This window comes from Onychostoma macrolepis, chromosome 13, assembly GCF_012432095.1.
Source record: "Onychostoma macrolepis isolate SWU-2019 chromosome 13, ASM1243209v1, whole genome shotgun sequence".
In the NCBI taxonomy this organism is placed as follows: domain Eukaryota; kingdom Metazoa; phylum Chordata; class Actinopteri; order Cypriniformes; family Cyprinidae; genus Onychostoma; species Onychostoma macrolepis.
In genome coordinates, this window is record NC_081167.1 from 3,491,107 (window position 1) to 3,509,478 (window position 18,372).

General features: G+C 35.5%; 1 protein-coding gene across 2 annotated transcripts in view; it reads left to right on the forward strand.

Moving 5' to 3' along the window:
• wdr11 (WD repeat domain 11) overlaps nt 1-18,372 on the forward strand; it is a 170,055-nt gene that overhangs the window by 126,461 nt on the left and 25,222 nt on the right. For both annotated transcript variants that reach the window (XM_058795162.1, XM_058795163.1), the window contains one exon: nt 5,910-6,005. In XM_058795162.1, coding sequence (XP_058651145.1) covers nt 5,910-6,005 — 96 coding nt within the window. The remainder of the gene's footprint in view (nt 1-5,909; nt 6,006-18,372) is intronic.

The window sequence follows — 18,372 nt, forward strand, 5'->3', positions numbered from 1 at the left end:
CAAACAACATGTGGTGATATACAGGTGCTGGTCATATAATTAGAATATCATCAAAAAGTTGATTTATTTCACTAATTCCATTCAAAAAAGTGAAACTTGTATATTATATTCATTCATTACACACAGACTGATATATTTCAAATGTTTATTTCTTTTAATTTTGATGATTATAACTGACAACTAAGGAAAATCCCAAATTCAGTATCTCAGAAAATTAGAATATTACTTAAGACCAACACAAAGAAAGGATTTTTAGAAATCTTGGCCAACTGAAAAGTATGAACATGAAAAGTATGAGCATGTACAGCACTCAGTACTTAGTTGGGGCTCCTTTTGCCTGAATTACTACAGCAATGCGGCGTGGCATGGAGTCGATCAGTCTGTGGCACTGCTCAGGTGTTATGAGAGCCCAGGTTGCTCTGATAGTGGCCTTCAGCTCTTCTGCATTGTTGGGTCTGGCATATCGCATCTTCCTCTTCACAATACCCCATAGATTTTCTATGGGGTTAAGGTCAGGCGAGTTTGCTGGCCATTTAAGAACAGGGATACCATGGTCCTTAAACCAGATACTGGTTGCTTTGGCACTGTGTGCAGGTGCCAAGTCCTGCTGGAAAATGAAATCAGCATCTCCATAAAGCTTGTCAGCAGAAGGAAGCATGAAGTGCTCTAAAATTTCCTGGTAGATGGCTGCGTTGACTGTGGACTTCAGAAAACACAGTGGACCAACACCAGCAGATGACATGGCAGCCCAAATCATCACAGACTGTGGAAACTTAACACTGGACTTCAAGCAACTTGGATTCTGTGCCTCTCCACTCTTCCTCCAGACTCTAGGACCTTGATTTCCAAATGAAATGCAAAATTTACTTTCATCTGAAAAGAGGACTTTGGACCACTGAGCAACAGTCCAGTTCTTTTTCTCCACAGGCCAGGTAAGACGCTTCTGACATTGTCTCTGCTTCAGAAGTGGCTTGGTAGCCCTTTTCCTGAAGACGTCTGAGCGTGGTGACTCTTGATGCACTGACTCCAGCTTCAGTTCACTCCTTGTGAAGCTCTCCCAAGTGTTTGAATCGGCTTTGCTTGACTGTATTCTCAAGCTTGCGGTCATCCCTGTTGCTTGTGCACCTTTTCCTACCCAAATTATTCCTTCCAGTCAACTTTGCATTTAATATGCTTTGATACAGCACTCTGTAAACAGCCACACCTTTCAGTAATGACCCTCTGTGACTTACCCTCTTTGTGGAGGGCGTCAATGTTCATCTTCTGGATCATTGTCAAGTCAGCAGTCTTCTCCATTATTATGGTTTCAAAGAACAAGAGATACCCGGAATTTGTACTGTAGGGATGGTCATTTATTGAAACTCAAATGTAAATATTCTAATATTTTGAGATACTGATTTTTGACTTTCATGAGCTGTAAGCTCTAATCATCAAAATTAAAAGAAAGAAACATTTGAAATATATCAGTCTGTGTGTAATGAATGAATATAATATACAAGTTTCACTTTTTGAATGGAATTAGTCAAATAAATCAACTTTTTGATGATATTCTAATTATATGACCAGCACCTGTAGGCTGACTCAACTATTTTCTGCAATTCTCCAGCTGTGGTCCTTGTAGACTCTTTAGCCACTCAAACTCTCCTTCTCACCGTGCATTAGGCTTTGTTTTCCCTCCTATTTATATTTCTGTGAAACAGGAAGCCATGGCTGGATAATTTCATGTTCATAATCACCCTGGAGTGCTCAAAATTGTGAATATGAATGGGAATATACTTCAGAGATATTTTACTCATAAGAATTTCTAGGGGTGCCAATAATTGTGTCCAACGTGTATTTGAGAAAAACATTTATTTCATAATGATATTTCCCCCCATTTTAAATTCTTATCCAATGAAATGTTAGATTTTTGTGCATTTTGTAAATAAAAGATCAAAAGAATTAACAATGCAGATTAATTTTCACAGCCTTCTTTGATCATATTTACCAAGGGTGCCGATATTTTTGGCCATACAGTGCTGCTTGAAAGTTTGTGAACCGTTTCGAATTTTCTATGTTTCTGCATAAATATGACCCAAAACATCATCAGATTTTCATATAAGTCCTGAAAGTAGACAAAGAGAACCGAATCAAACAAGTGAGAGAAAAATATTTTCTTTGTCATTTATTTATTAAGAAAAATGATCCAGTGTTACATATCTGTGCGTTGCAAAAGTATGTCAATCTCTGATTTCAGTATCTGGTGTGACCCCCTTTTGCTGCAGTATGAAGGTAAAGTTTCTTGTAAATGCTGATCAGTCCCGCATAATAACATGTAGGAGTTTTAGCCCATTCCTTAGTGCAGAACCACTTAAACTCTGTTATGTTGGTGGGTTTCCTCCCATGAAATGCTTGCTTGGGTCCTTCCACAACATTTTAACTGGATTAAGGTCTGGACTTTGACTCAGCCATTCCAAAACATTAACTTTGTTCTTCTTTAACCATTCTTTGGTAGAATGACTTGTGTGTGCTTGGGGTTGTTGTCTTGCTGCATGACCCACGTTCTCTCGAGACTCTGTTCTTAAACAGATGTCCTGACGTTTTCCTTTAGAATTTGCTGGTATAATTCAGAATTCATTGTTCCATCAATGATGGCAGGCTGTCCTGGCCAAGATGAAGCAAAACAGGCCCAAGCCATGATACTACCACCACCATGTTTCACAGATGGGATAAGATTCTTAAGCTGGAATGCAGTGTATTCTTTTATCCGAACATAATAGCTTCTCATTTAAACCAATAAGTTCTATTTTGGTTTCATCCATCCATTAAACCTTTCTCCAATAGTCCTCTTGTCCACATGATCTTTAGATAGCAATTTTCTTTTTGGAGAATAGTGGCTTTCTTCTTGTAACTCTGCCATGCACACCATGGTTGCTCAGTGTTCTCCTGATGGTGGGCTCATGAACATTAACATTAGCCAATGTGAGAAAGGCTTTTAGTTGCTTAGAAGTTACCCAGGGAACTTTACTAGAAACAGACTATTACACGTTCTGCTTTGGAGTGATCTTTGTTGGTCGACCACTTCTTGGGAAGGTAACAGTGGTCTTGAATATCCTCCATTTGTACACAATCTGTCTGACTGTGGATTTGTGGAGTCCAAACTCTTTAGAGATGGTTTTGTAACCTTTTCTAGCCTGATGAGCAACATCAACTCTTTTTCTGAGATCCTCAGAATCTCCTTTGTTCGTGACATGATTCACTTCCACAAACATGATCAGACTTTGATAGATCACATAGAAGAGATTGACATACTTTTGCCACTCATAGATATGCAATATTGGATCATTTTCCAGAATAAATAAATGACAAAGAAAATGTTTTTGTTTCATTTGTTTGATTGGGTTCTCTTTGTCTACTTTCAGGACTTTTGCGAAAATCTGATTATGTTTTGGGTCATATTTATGCAGAAATATAGAAAATTTTAAAGGGTTCACAAACTTTTCTTAAAAACAATCTTTTAAAGGGGTCCTTTTATGCTTTTTCACTTTTTGAATTTTAGTCACTGTGTAGTTTGTATGTTTGGGCATAAAAAGATCTACAAAGTTATAAATCTCAAAGTCCACTCCAAACATTTTTAAAAATTCCCTTTTCAAGGTCTACACCGAACGGCTCGTTTGGACTACAAAGTAGTCACGGTAACCAGATCACCGTAACCCACTAATGATTTAAGTATTACCAAATATAGCAAAATTAAATACTAATCAGAACCTTACAAAAACCTCACATTTTTACAATGATTTCAGTAATTACTAGGGAGTTATCATGATCTTCAGTTTAGAATACTGATCCAAAAATTTGTTATTCCTTTAGAAGGATGTAGTAACACCTGAATAACTACTATCTAGTACTTTACAAAACCCTCAAAAGCTTACAATGGTTTCAGTCGTTACTAGAGAATTATCATGTTATTCACTCTGGAATACTGATCCAAATAATTAATAATTCCTTCTGAAGAATTTGGTAATACTTGAGTCATTACTAGTGTGTTACCATGACCTACACTTTAGAATTGAACATTATGTATTATTCATATTAATTATGAACCTGTATACAGTAGTTCTTGGGGAGGTATGAAAAGGTAGTAGTACTCAAATACTCAAATTTTGCGCACATCACTTGGACTATAACACCAGTATTATTATTATTATTAACTCCAAATGTTCTGTAAAAACAATGAACAGCAGCTTTCAGCCTGTAACATGAAATATCAGACATACAGTAGTAGTTCTTTACAGGTTTTTGTTTATACGATTGCACTACTTTCCATGTTTTTTTCTATGTAAACATGGACCCATTTGACTGAATTAAAGTATGCCAGTCATGGGTCTATCCACCAATAAAGTAAATATTGAGCCTGGACGCCTTTTTGCAGAGTCTCGTGTATGAAATGGCATTCTAAATACGCAGCGCTCAAGTTAAAAGAAGTTCAACTCCCATCATCTTGCATTTTTTTCCTATTCCACTGCCCACGTTGCATCTTTGTCAACACAAAAGAGCATTATGTGTGAATGTAACCTAGCAATATGAGTGCGTCACATGTCAGCGATTTCCTCTTTACTGTTATCATTGATATGTTGTCAAAGTGTCTAATTCTAACCTTTGGTAATATTTCTGTTCAGAATCAAGATTCCTTGATTTCTAAAAAATAAAATTGTGGCAAAACATAAAATTCAAATTAATCGATAGAATTGGGAAAATTGCCCATGCCTAGATTGCACTCTTTATTTGTATCTAATAGAAAATTAGATTTATTTTTTGTTTTCTTTTCTTTTTTTTAAGTTGTGAGTAAAGTTGTTGTTCAGGTATAGGTGATGTTAAATATATTAAGCTCTTCTCCATCCAAGTTTCATTAGCGAGTTTATTGATAGTAAAATTTAGATTATTCCATATTGGTGAGTAAATATGTGGTGAAAGAGAATGACCAGTTATTGTATTAGTTTTCCACCAGACTGTTAGTGTTGTCTGGATTGCTTTAAGATTTAGATATGTTTTTAATGCTATTGTTGAAGCAAGATAAGTCAGATATTGGAATTTCCTTGCATGCCGATTGTTCAAGTTGTATCCATGGGTTTTGAACGTGATTATTATTGATAAATTTGGTTAAGTGATGTAACTGAGCTGCTAGATGAAAATATTGAACATTTTTGTAATGTTCTTAGTGCAGTTCTTGGTTTTTGATTTTTCCAGTATTGTTTATTATGCTGTCAGGTATGTTAAACCATTTTTTGGAAGGTTGTATTGGGATCATTATGTAGAGATCATTTATTTTTAGTAATACAGACATTTTGATTGTGGCTATTTGTCCAATAATTGATCGTGGCAGATGCGTCCAGTATTTTAAGTAATTTTCTGTTGTTTTTAATGCTGAGGTGAAATTAAGAGTAAACAGGTCTGAAACATTTGGAGAGAATTGAATTGAAAGTAAATGTTGCCTATTTTAAATTGGTGGTTCTTCATTTTGGTTGATTCAAAATTTTTATTTAATGGATGGATTATTGATTTATTCCAGTTCATAGAGTAATCAGATATATTTGAATAGTTGTTAATGAATGTGATGAATTCTGTAAGTGATTTCTCTGGGTTCTGTTAGTAGGATGTCGTCTGCATGTAATGATATTTTATGGGTAATATTGTCGGATCTGTTATCTGTAATATTGTCATTTTGTCTAATGGCTGCTGCTAGGGGTTTTATAAATTTTGCAAATAGTAGTGGAGTTAGTGGACATCCTTGCATTGTTATAGCTGTAGTTATAATTCACATTTAAACAAATGGTTTTCTGTGACATGTTCCACAAATACTGTTCATCAAAACTTTTTTCATCTACGGAACACAAAATGACTTGTAAATCACTTTTCTCTCTCTCATTTAGAGGTTTCAGCTGGAGCGTGTTCGTCTACAAGAAGTGAAACGATCCAGCTATGAACATACCAAAAAGTGTGCCGACCAGCTTCTGCTGCTGGGACAGGTAAGCTACAACACTCATTTGATGAGTTTACATATGTCATTATAATACAGTAAAAAAAATGCAGTTAAAATACTAACATTTGGTGACTTAATTTACTAATCATTTAGTACTTTTTAAGACAATATACTCAATAAATATCACAATAAACAGTTCTTCCACAAAGTAAGATATTGATACAGTAATTTTATTACAATTTTATTTCTAATCTAATTAATTACATGATGTGCAGATTAATTAATCTAATTAATCACAAATTAATTGCAAAACAATTTTGACTGAAAAATTACCCCCAAGAGATAAGGCATTGTGCTAAAGAAGCAAAACATTGAATAGACATTACAAAGAAGTTGCTTTAGAAAGAAATATATATATATATATATATATATATATAATTTTATATATATATATATATATATATATATATACAGTGGTGTGAAAAAGTTTTTGCCCACTTTCTGTTTTTTTTAATTGTTTGCATATTTGTAACACTTGAATGATTCAGATCATCAAACTAATTTTAATATTACACAAAGATAACCCGAGTAAATACAAAATGCAGTTTTGAAATAATGATTTCATTCATTAAGGGAAAAAAAGCTGTCCAAACATGCCTGGCCCTACGTGAAAAAGTAATTGCCCCCTAAATGTTATAACTGGTTGTGCCACCCTTTGCAGCAACAACTGCAATCAAGCGTTTGCGATAACTGACAATTAGTCTTTCACATCACTGTGGAGGAATTTTGGCCCACTCTTCTTTGCAGAATTGTTTTGATTCAGCCACACTGGAGGGTTTTCGAGCATGAATGGACTGTTTAAGGTCATGCCACAGCATCTCAATCGGATTTAAGTCCAGACTTTGACTTGGCCACTCCAAAACCTTAACTTTGTTTTTCTTGAGCCATTCAGAAGTGGACTTGCTGGTGTGTTTGGGATCATTTTCCTGCTGCATAATCCAAGTGCGCTTGAGCTTGAGGTCACAAACTGATGGCCGGACATTCTCCTTCAGGATTTTCTGATAGAGTGCAGAATTCATGGTTCCATCAATTATGGCAAGTCATCCAGGTTCTGAAGCTGAAAAGCAGCCCCAAACCATCACACTACCACTGGTATGATGTTCTTTTTATGAAATGCTGTGTTGGTTTTACACCAGATGTAACGGGACACACACCTTCCAAAATGTTCAACTTTTGTCACATCAGTCCACAGAATATTTGCCCAAAAGTCTTGGGGATAATTAAGATATTTTTTAGCAAATGTGAGACGAGCCTTTGTGTTCTTTTTGGTCAGCAGTGGCTTTTGCCTTGGAACTCTCCCATGGATGCCATTTTTGCCCAGTGTCTTTCTTATTGTTAAATCATAAACACTGACCTTAATTGAGGCAAGTGAGGCCTGCAGTTCTTTAGATGTTGTTCTGGGTTCTTTTATGACCTCCTGGATGAGTCGTCGTTACGCTCTTGGAGTAATTTTGATAGGTCGGCCACTCCTGGGAAGGTTCACCACTGTTCCAAGTTTTCTCCATTTGTGGATAATGGCTCTGACCGTGGTTCGCTGGAGTCCCAAAGCCTTAGAAATGGCTTTATAACCCTTTCCAGACTGATACATGTCAACTATTTTGTTTCTCATCTGTTCTTGAATTTCTTTTGATCGCGGCTTTACTTTGTCAGACAAGTTCTATTTAACTCTCTGGGGTCGGCTGTCTCGCCGGCGAGACCAACTTGTTTTTTTTTAAGATCAGTGCAAAAGACACTAAAAATACTCTGTTGATTTTGGTCACACAAATAAGTGTTATACATCAATCGAAACTTTTTTTGTGTACACTCACAATAACAACACAACTTTGTGCTTTTGGAAAAATAATAAAACAAACAGGGTGCACTCTCTGTCTTCTCCTTCTCCGCGAACTGTTTTTAGAAACGCGTCACTAAAATGAACTGTAACTCAGCAAATACTCAACACAGAGACATGGGAGTTATATCTATAGAAAGCTTGAAGTTTCTACTTTGAAATTAAGCAAGTCCTATCGAAAACAAACATTCTGTGATGAAGTAATCCGTATGAAACCAACACAATGTTCAGTCTGTCCCGTCTGACTCATTATCTCTAATGAAATCCCGCCCCCGCGCGGCTCGCGCCGTTCATATGTAAATAGCCACGTGGGACGTGCGCGCTTGCAAACGCCCAACACAAACAAAGAAGAGATCCTCATCACAGCTACTGTTTGTTTCTGGAAGAAGACGCGCTGAGTAAAGGCAGGATTTCCCTCGAAAGAAGAACACGATTTCATCCAGTAGAGGAGATCAATCTGATGAGTAAGTAATGTTTTTTTTTTTTTGCATTAGTTAACGTTTTATTGTGTCATAAACTTGAACAGATTTACTAACAGTTAGTTGGGTTGTTCCCAAACGACAACATGATGAGTGCTACGCATCTAAGAATGTTTAGACCATGTTTATTATTAATACTCTGTTCACAAATATATTTTAATAGCGTGCTAAACAATAATAATTAGTTTCTCAGATATAAAATGTCATTTTTTATAGTACAAAGTACATCCTTTTATTGTACAAAGCTTGCTTGAGTCTGTGGCTACAGAATCATATCATAGGCTACTATAAAATCATACATACTAGACTATATGACTACAAAATCATAGTTGGGTTTTTCCCAAACTATAATTCCTGACTACAATGTTTGAAATCGTGTAAAACATTTTGAATATGAAAGGCAATTCATTGTATTTAAATTTCTTACGGCGCAATGATGTTTTCATGCTCTATATAAAACAATAAAAGTAATATGAGTGTACACTGTAACATGATGAATGCTACGAGTCTAAGTATGTTTAGTACATGTTTATTAGTAATAGCCTACTCTGTTCAGAAATAGATTTTAATAACGTGCTAAACAATAATAATTAGTTTCTCAGATATAAGATTTCTTTCTCTTTTTGTATGATAGTACAAAGCATGTGTGAGTCTATGGCTACAAAACATATATATATATATATATATATATATACAGATGTTCCTGATATTAACATGCTCACAAATGTTTTTTGTTTTTTTTTGGTTGTTTGTATTTTGAATCAGATACCAGCACCAGATGTATCCTGATGTCTCTTCAAACTGTTTTCCTCTGAGAGCGCTGCACCAACATCAGATGTTCAACTACACTGATATTCTATGTTAAAACAAGCTCCTTTTCTACTGATTATGTTTTTTTCTTCTTGAATCCATGGAAAGAAGTAGAAACACGTAAATATCAGGTATGATTTACTTGTTTCACTTGTTAGACAGAATCTGTTGCAGGAATGACTCAAAGTCTGTTCACATCTCTGTGGTTAGATCAGTGTGCACAATAATGTGTCTTTGACCTTCATTATGTATGTTTTGATTATACTGTGTTGTAAATAAAATACAAATAATTTAAAAAACCCTTTTTTTCCAATCTCCTCACATTCTCTCTTACCTGCCTCAGAGTCACAGTCACACTGATGGGCCATTAGAGGCCATTAGGGGAGGGCCCTTTGTCTCTCAGCTGAGACTCACTTAATATTCATGGCCATTGCCACTCCCTCACATATAGACCCTCGATCACAAAACATGTCTTGAAAATTTTAAATCAATATATTGTTTTCTGTGAATGAGTAAGCAGAATGATTTTCAGATAATTTTGAAGTAAATATTCTAGCCTACAAGACTGATTATTCGAAAGTCTTATTCACAACTATTTAGTGTGGGTTTTAAGGCCTTATTTCAGCTACATTTTTTTTTCCCAAAACTTACTAACCACGCATAATATTTTTTTTCTAAAAAATGCAAACATGTACATCCATCTTGGTCACATATTATTGTAGCACAGTTTGTGCTGAATACAAAAAAATTACATGTTGGTCAATAGTATGTTTTAAGTAGCTGAAATAAGCACAAATATCAGGGCATGTCAAAACATCTCAAGGGCCCCAAAATAACCTCGGACCCCAGAGGGTTAAGTGATTTCTTGATTCAACAGTAATCAGGCCTGGCTGTGGCTAGTGCAATTTAACTCAGCTTTCTAAAATAATGTGGTTAATCACAGTTATTCATGATTTAACAGGAGGGGGCAGTTAATTTTTCACGTAGGGCCAGGTAGCTTTGGACAGCTTTTTTCCCTTAATAAATGAAATCATCATTTAAAAACTGCATTTTGTTTTTACTTGAATTATCTTTGTGTAATAGTAAAATTTGTTTAATGACCTGAATCTTTTAAGTGTGACAAATATGCAAAAAAAATTAAAAACAGGAAGGGGGCAAAAACCTTTTCACGGCACTGTATGTATGTATATACAGGTGCTGGTCATATAATTAGAATATCAACAAAAAGTTGATTCATTTCACTATTTCCATTCACAAAGTGAAACTTGTATATTATATTCATTCATTACACACAGACTGACATATTTCAAATGTTTATTTCTTTTAATTTTGATGATTATAACTGAAAACTAAGGAAAATCCCAAATTCAGTATCTCAGAAAATTAGAATATTTACATTTGAGTTTCAATTAATGACCATCCCTACAGTATAAATTCCGGGTATCTCTTGTTCTTTGAAACCACAATAATGGAGAAGACTGCTGACTTGGCAATGTTCCAGAAGACGAACACTGACGCCCTCCACAAAGAGGGTAAGTCACAGAGGGTCATTACTGAAAGGTATGGCTGTTTACAGAGTGCTGTATCAAAGCATATTAAATGCAAAGTTGACTGGAAGGAATAATTTGGGTAGCAAAAGGTGCACAAGCAACAGGGATGACTGCAAGCTTGAGAATACAGTCAAGCAAAGCTGATTCAAACACTTGTGAGAGCTTCACAAGGAGTGGACTGAAGCTGGAGTCAGTGCATCAAGAGTCACCACGCTCAGACATCTTCAGGAAAAGGGCTACCAAGCCACTTCTGAACCAGAGACAACGTCAGAAGTGTCTTACCTGGGCTGTGGAGCAAAAGAACTGGACTGTTGCTCAGTGGTCCAAAGTCCTCTTTTCAGATGAAAGTAAATTTTGCATTTCATTTGGAAATCAAGGTCCCAGAGTCTGGAGGAAGAGTGAAGAGGCACAGAATCCATGTTGCTTGAAGTTCAGTGTGAAGTTTCCACAGTCTGTGATGATTTGGGCTGCCATGTCATCTGCTGGTGTTGGTTCACTGTGTTTTCTGAAGTCCACAGTCAACGCAGCCATCTACCAGGAAATTTTAGAGCACTTCATGCTTCCTTCTGCTGACAAGCTTTATGGAGATGCTGATTTCATTTTCCAGCAGGACTTGGCACCTGCCCACACTGCCAAAAGTACCAAAAGTTGGTTTAATGACCATAGTGTTACTGTGCTTGATTGGCCAGCAAACTCGCCTGACCTTAACCCCATAGAAAATCTATGGGGTATTGTGAAGAGGAAGATGCGATATGCCAGACCCAACAATGCAGAAGAGCTGAAGGCCACTATCAGAGCAACCTGGGCTCTCATAACACCTGAGCAGTGCCACAGACTGATCGACTCCATGCTGTACATGCTCATACTTTTCATGTTCATACTTTTCAGTTGGCCAAGATTTCTAAAAATCCTTTCTTTGTGTTGGTCTTAAGTAATATTCTAATTTTCTGAGATACTGAATTTGGGATTTTACTTAGTTGTCAGTTATAATCATCAAAATTAAAAGAAATAAACATTTGAAATATATCAGTCTGTGTGTAATGAATGAATATAATATACAAGTTTCACTTTTTGAATGGAATTAGTGAAATAAATCAACTCTTTGATGATATTCTAATTATATGACCAGCACCTGTATGTATATATGTGTGTGTGTGTGTGTGTGTGTGTGTGTGTGTATATATATATATATATATACAGAATCTGGCAGTAAGTTTCGGGAGCTCATTTTTAGTCAGTCCTGCAAGACAGACTTTTCAACATAGGAGATGGACCAAAACTTACTGCCAGATTCTGGAAGATAAATTCTTCAAAAAGTGGTACAAGAGATTGTGGTGCTGGTCTTTCAAGAGTCACTCTCAACTTATCTGTCCATAAAGCCTATTAAAAAAATTGTCTTCATGTACCGTATTGACCCGAATACAAGACGATGTTTTTTTTCTTGGAAATACATCTGAAAAAAGCGGTCGTCTTATATTGGGGGTATAGACTTGTCATGACATGTCAGTAATACACCCACAACAATAGGTGGCGCCAAAAACGCATAAAACGAGTGTGCCATGAAATATGTAATGTAATGTGTGTTGTAAAGATCGCGAATGAAAACAAATGAAAAAGAAAAAGAAAAGCTTACAGGGGCACCAGACGTGACTGTCATGTTAGCCTGATGGGAACAAACTTCCTCTGTAAGTGATTTTAAAACATAAGACAGTACCCAGATTTGAAAACTACAATAAGATTTCACTTCTACTGTTAATAACATTTTGGTAGACTATGAGATGGATAGCCTAAATGTTATATAATTCAGATGGGCTACCTGTTTTCAATGGTATATCAAAAAGTGTATATTTTTCAATGTCATTGTTGGTACATTTTACCAGTATTTACCATACTTTCAAAACAAAAATTAAAATAGGAAAAAAACAGAGAAAAAAACAAACAAGATTTGGGTTTCAAAAAGAGTAATTTTTTTGGATTTTTTACCCAAGCAAAGTGTCTGAGAACCTGACACCTTGTAATACTTCAATTATATATCACTTATAAATGATTAAATACAAAATTAATAGTAGTTATTAAGATTGATGTGGTTTGGAACTGGTAAAATGTGCTTGGAAAATATGATCAGAATATTAATGTACCTAATAATTATGCACGCACTGTATAATTATTACTAAATCATTAATATACATTGCATAATGCTTAACAGATCATTAGGTAGCATATATTCACATAGCTATAAATATGAGATAATATGCTTATTAATGTTAACTAATTAAATTAAATTAATACAATTTATTGTCCCCAAAGGGGAAATTTCTATTGAACTCAAGGTGTTCACATTAACAAGACCATTGGATCAACAAACAACAAAACATTAACAAGACCATTAAGATCCATAAACAACAATACAGAGAGAGAGAGAGAGAGAGGGAAAAAAACACCTATCTTTAAAAGACACTCATTCATCATTTAAAGTCCCCCTGTCAGGGTTCCCACACTTCTTGAAAGTAATTGAATTTCAGTCATATGGATTCAAGGCTTGGAAAGTACTTGAAAACAAACATAGGTCCTTGAAAGTGCTTGAAATAAATTTGGTTTATGGCGCTATTTCAAAAATTGTCCTATATGTGCTGTCAAAGACAGAACGAAACGGCACTAATGATTGGGGTGGAGATGGGGTAGCGCAAAAAAACAAACAAACAAAAAAAACTTGGCGTGTGTTGATGCACAGTTTTCTTAAGCCGCTCCTGCTGAGCTTCTGACCATTACCGCCCGCTCCCGCAAACATTGTATATTGTATATAGTTTTCGCACTATCAATATTAAAATCAAATTAGAATAAGCGCTCGCAGTTCACTTTCGCGATCACGCGCACTCTATGTAAAGTGAGCACATCTTACAGTGCATGCATAATTATTAGGCACGTTGATATTCTGATCATATTTTTTTCCAAGCACATTTTACCAATACCAAACCACATCAATCTTAATAACTACTATAAATTTTGTATTTAATCATTTACAAGTGATGTATAATTGTCCAAGGCTGGAAGTGAAAAACTCCTCCTATTCTGATGTGTAGTATTATTAGGCAGGTTTTCTTTTACAGATGAAATGAGCCAAAAAAGAGATTTAACTCAAACTGAAAAGTCAAAAATGACTAAATCCCCATGAGAAATATTCAAAACTAATGCAATACAGAAATTGCAAAGACAAGACATGGGTCATTGGTCAGCAAAATGCTCATTGGGTCAGCAGGGTCAGATAAAAACAGGTGGAGAAGAAAAGACGCATGTTAACTGCAAAATAATTAAGAATTAATGTGAAAAATTAGGTGTAAAACCATCAGGAAACATTTAGTCTCCAGCGCTACCATTTTCCAGAACTGCAACCTTCCTGGAATCTCCAGAATTACAAGGTGTCAGGTTCTCAGAGACTTTGCTTGGGTAAAAAAATCCTAAAAAAATGACCCTCACTTAATTTAAGAATAACATGTTGAAGTGTTGTGAAAGACAATTTTTTATTTTTTTTTATAGGCTTTATAGACAGATAAGTTGAGAGTGACTCATGAAGAACCAGTTTAAAAGCAAATAGAAAGTCCTATTTTTTTTATTTATTTTCTTTATATTTTTTTGCAGATTTGCACATGTACAAGGTTTAAAATTTTCATGAAATATTTTCAAAAAATGTATGAGCACCTGCATTCCTCTAGGTCAAAGATGAAAAAAATGAGATTTTCAGTAATAATTTAGACTTGAGTTTATTTACTAATGAGTAACGTCTCTATTGAGAGAATGTGCAAATTTTTAATGTTAACAGGTTTTACTGTTATTACAACATTTAACCACTTTTTATTAATTTAAAAATTGCAAAATTCTTTCAAATTTATATCTTGTACAAAAACTACAGCAAAAAACTGTTTGATGCATATTTTATCAATATTTTAGAAATTGTATTTGAATATTACCAGTATTGATTTCAATGGATTTCATTAAATTCCTTTGAACACGACTGCTCTAAACAGTCTAAATTTACGAAACCTACACTTTCAAAACATTATGACTCAGAATTTTTTTATGTAAATGTTAAGTGTAAGTGAAATGTTAAGTACTGTAAGGTCTTTCATGACACTACATATGCTGGGGTGTGAATTTGATAGGTGCTTGATATGAAATAAATGGTCCTTGAATCTGGTGTTCATGAAAGAGTGGGAACCCTGCCCTGTAGTGAAAATAAAGTTTGTTGTTTATTTGTCTATGTGGTGTTTTTAATATGCTTTTAGACAAACCATGTGCCAATCCATTAGTCAACACTATTGCTGAGTATTTTCTCCTTAAAACTGTAGTTTCCCAAAGGCTGACCCAGAAACACGGTTTGAAACAGCCCTCGGTTTGCTATGTCACAAAATTCAACAACCAATCACGTCAAGGGATCGATTCCTATCACTAGCATGCAAAATATACCAATACCAGCACAAAACCAAAAATAAATTAGAGCAAAAATCCCATGAAGGCGTGGTTTAATGTGAATTTAGAACCACTAACTTGCATTATAACCCACGGCAATAGTGGAAAAGTAGCACGGCGTCAAATCCACCTCTCCCGAATCGGCGTCTGCACTTCACATGCGTATTCTCGCGGGTGCGAATTGGAATCACAAACAGCTGCATTCAGTCTTAATGACATTTTAGGACACAACATTATCAAGTAAGTAACTTTTAACAAATGTTACAATATTCACTGTAGTTGTCCGCTAGTAAAAACAGTTTTATCAGTCGTTATCCGTGTTTGCCATTGTTTCGCGTTTACTACAGTTCAGTGGATCAGGAGGCGCTGGCTGGTGTGACTGAGTGGTGGCGGGGCTAATTTGCATATTCATAGATCCGTGTATAGTAAATGAGGCAAGGGTGTAGAGTTATATTCAAGTTATTTTAAGGCACCAGAAAATTATTTTCACAAGAAAAAACATTTAAATATGTCATTTTGATGATCAAAGATGAGTTTTAAAGGATAAAATATTTGACTACAGGGGGACTTTAATATTTTAATTGACATAGGAATAAATTACTTTTTTAAATGATTATACCTACACATTGGATAGCAACAGTTCATACTCTGTATGTAGTATATGAAATGGGTCGGCTAAGATTTTGTTTACTTCCCTAAGAACCGACTGTTCATACAGTGACTCAAGGGACAAATGTTCCTTTCTCCTGATGGTCTTCATTGCTATTTTTACCAGGAGTGCAAGCTTTTACCTGAATTGTAAGATTACCAAACCATACCGTAATGCCATATCTAATTGTGCTCTCTATAACTGCCCAATAAAACAAATACACGATTGTCTGCTCCACTCCAAAAAACCGAAGTCTATATGCAGAAAATATAATCTTTGCTGCATACGAGAACAAATTGTATCCACATGAATCTCCCAACTAAGTTTATTCTCCATATCGATACCAAGATACTTGTAGGAACGTACTTGCTTAATTGATATTTCATGTATAAACACTGGTGTGTGGTCACCTATTGATCTAGAGTCAAAGATTATCTCCTTTTTTGTATTTAAAAAAAGATGATTTAAATCACACCACTCTACAAACCTTGATACCTCTGAGAACACATCCCTGTGGAACACCTGTGCTAATACCTTTCAGCTCCGTTAAAGTGTGATTGACCCTTGACCTGTTGGGTCCAATTAGTCAAAAATTAAAGATACCACTTTAAAAAAAAAAAAAAGGATTCACATTCAATGCCTTCAATTTCCCTCAAAGCACGGGGCCCAAAGGACGGCCCTGTATATTGGGGTGGAATGGTACACATATATTAGGGGTGTAACGGTACACGTATTATACACGTAGTCTTTCGGTTCAGTACACGTGTACCAAACAAATCATTAATTGTTTTCAGGAAATTTAGACAATAAATGCCGTTTTGGCACTCTTTGATGAGGCGTGACAGCTCGCTGTGTAAATGCTTCAGTTCTAACAGCAGCGAGTGAGTGTGATCATTCATCCCTTCCTCTTTGCCTCTAGTTTTAACGTGAAGTAAACATGAATGAACATCTCATGCCTCATGTAATCGCACAATCAGTGTTTTACTCGCGAAAAGATGTGATTAAAACGGTATTAGACTAAATACTCATTATATATATTTTATTTGATAGGACAGTAGGTAGACAGGAAACGAAGTTGGAGAGAGAGAGGGGGTACGGGATCGGGAAAGGTCCGCGAGCCGGGACTCGAACACGGGACGCCCGAAGCGCAACGGCGCTACATGTCGACGCGCTGCCCACGAGGCTATCAGTGCAGACAAATACTCATTATATTTTACTTTACCTGTTAGTGATATCTTAATCATTTAATGTATAGTTAAATAAATCTTTTTATGAAACAAGTTATGACAGCCACTGTGTAAATGATTGTATTTCAACAACAAATACAAATTGTATAATTTAAAAGTTAATTTAAAAACTGCATTGAATGCAATTTACATGTTTGCATGCATTTTTTTTTTCTTTATTTGAGTGTTGATTATTATAGTTAAAAATAAATAGTAATTAAATTTAAGTTTGAGCTCTGTTGTTAATTGTAACCTTATAGTAATGTGAAAGAGGTCCCTATAGTTTAGAGCAGAAGCTGAGGTAGATTTTTATTGATTTTTTTTTTTTCCTTTATAGATTTTTGTTTGCACAAGGAGTCTGACAGCAGCCAGTGCTCCACATAGAGATCTGATCTAATCATCATCCAGTCTGTCTGGACTGACACGAAGAAACAGAACAAACCGAGACAGACTAAATCCAGAAGAACTGTGGCAACGTCTCCAAGATGCTTCAAGAACCCTACCTGCAAAGCTACAGTACTGTTAAAAGTTTAAGGCACTTATGTAAAAATGCTTTTAAATGAGGATGCTGTCAAAAATAACGTCATAAATAGATTTTATCAATTAACTTCTATTAAGTCAATTAAATCAACATTTGGTGTGACCATCCTTTGCGTTTAAAGCAGCTTTTGCCCTTGGTGCACTTGATTTTCAGGGAGCTTTGCAGGTAGGTCTCTTGAAGCGTCTTGGAGACGTTGCCACAGTTCTTCTGTATTTAGTCTGTCGCAGTTTTTTATGTTTCTTCATGTCATTCCAGACAGACTGGATGATGATGAGATCAGATCTCTGTGTGGAGCACTGGCTGCTGTCAGACTCCGGCTTGTGCAAACAAAAATCTCACTAGATTACTACAATTAATGGCAAAATGAATGTTTGGAAATGTTAACTGATATTTCCTACTGACACGCTACAGCAAAATATAAAAAATAACTGACTTAATTTTTTTAAATTTTGGCTCTGTGTGCCACCAGAACAGAATTAAAAATAAAATGAAAAGATGAAATTGAAGTGCAGACTTTAAGCTTTAAAGGGATAATTCACCCAAAAATGAAAATTTGATGTTTATCCCATTACCCCAAGGGCATCCAAGATGTAGGTGATTTTGTTTCTTCAGTAGAACACAAACAAAGATTTTTCACTCAAAACATTGCAGTCTGTCAGTCATATAATGGCAGTCAATGGGACCCACGGCTTTGAGAGAGAAAAAAACATACACAGACAAAACCAAATTAAACCCTGCGGCTCATGACGATACATTGAGGTCTAAAGAAACGAAACAATTGGTCTGTGTAAGAAACTGAACAG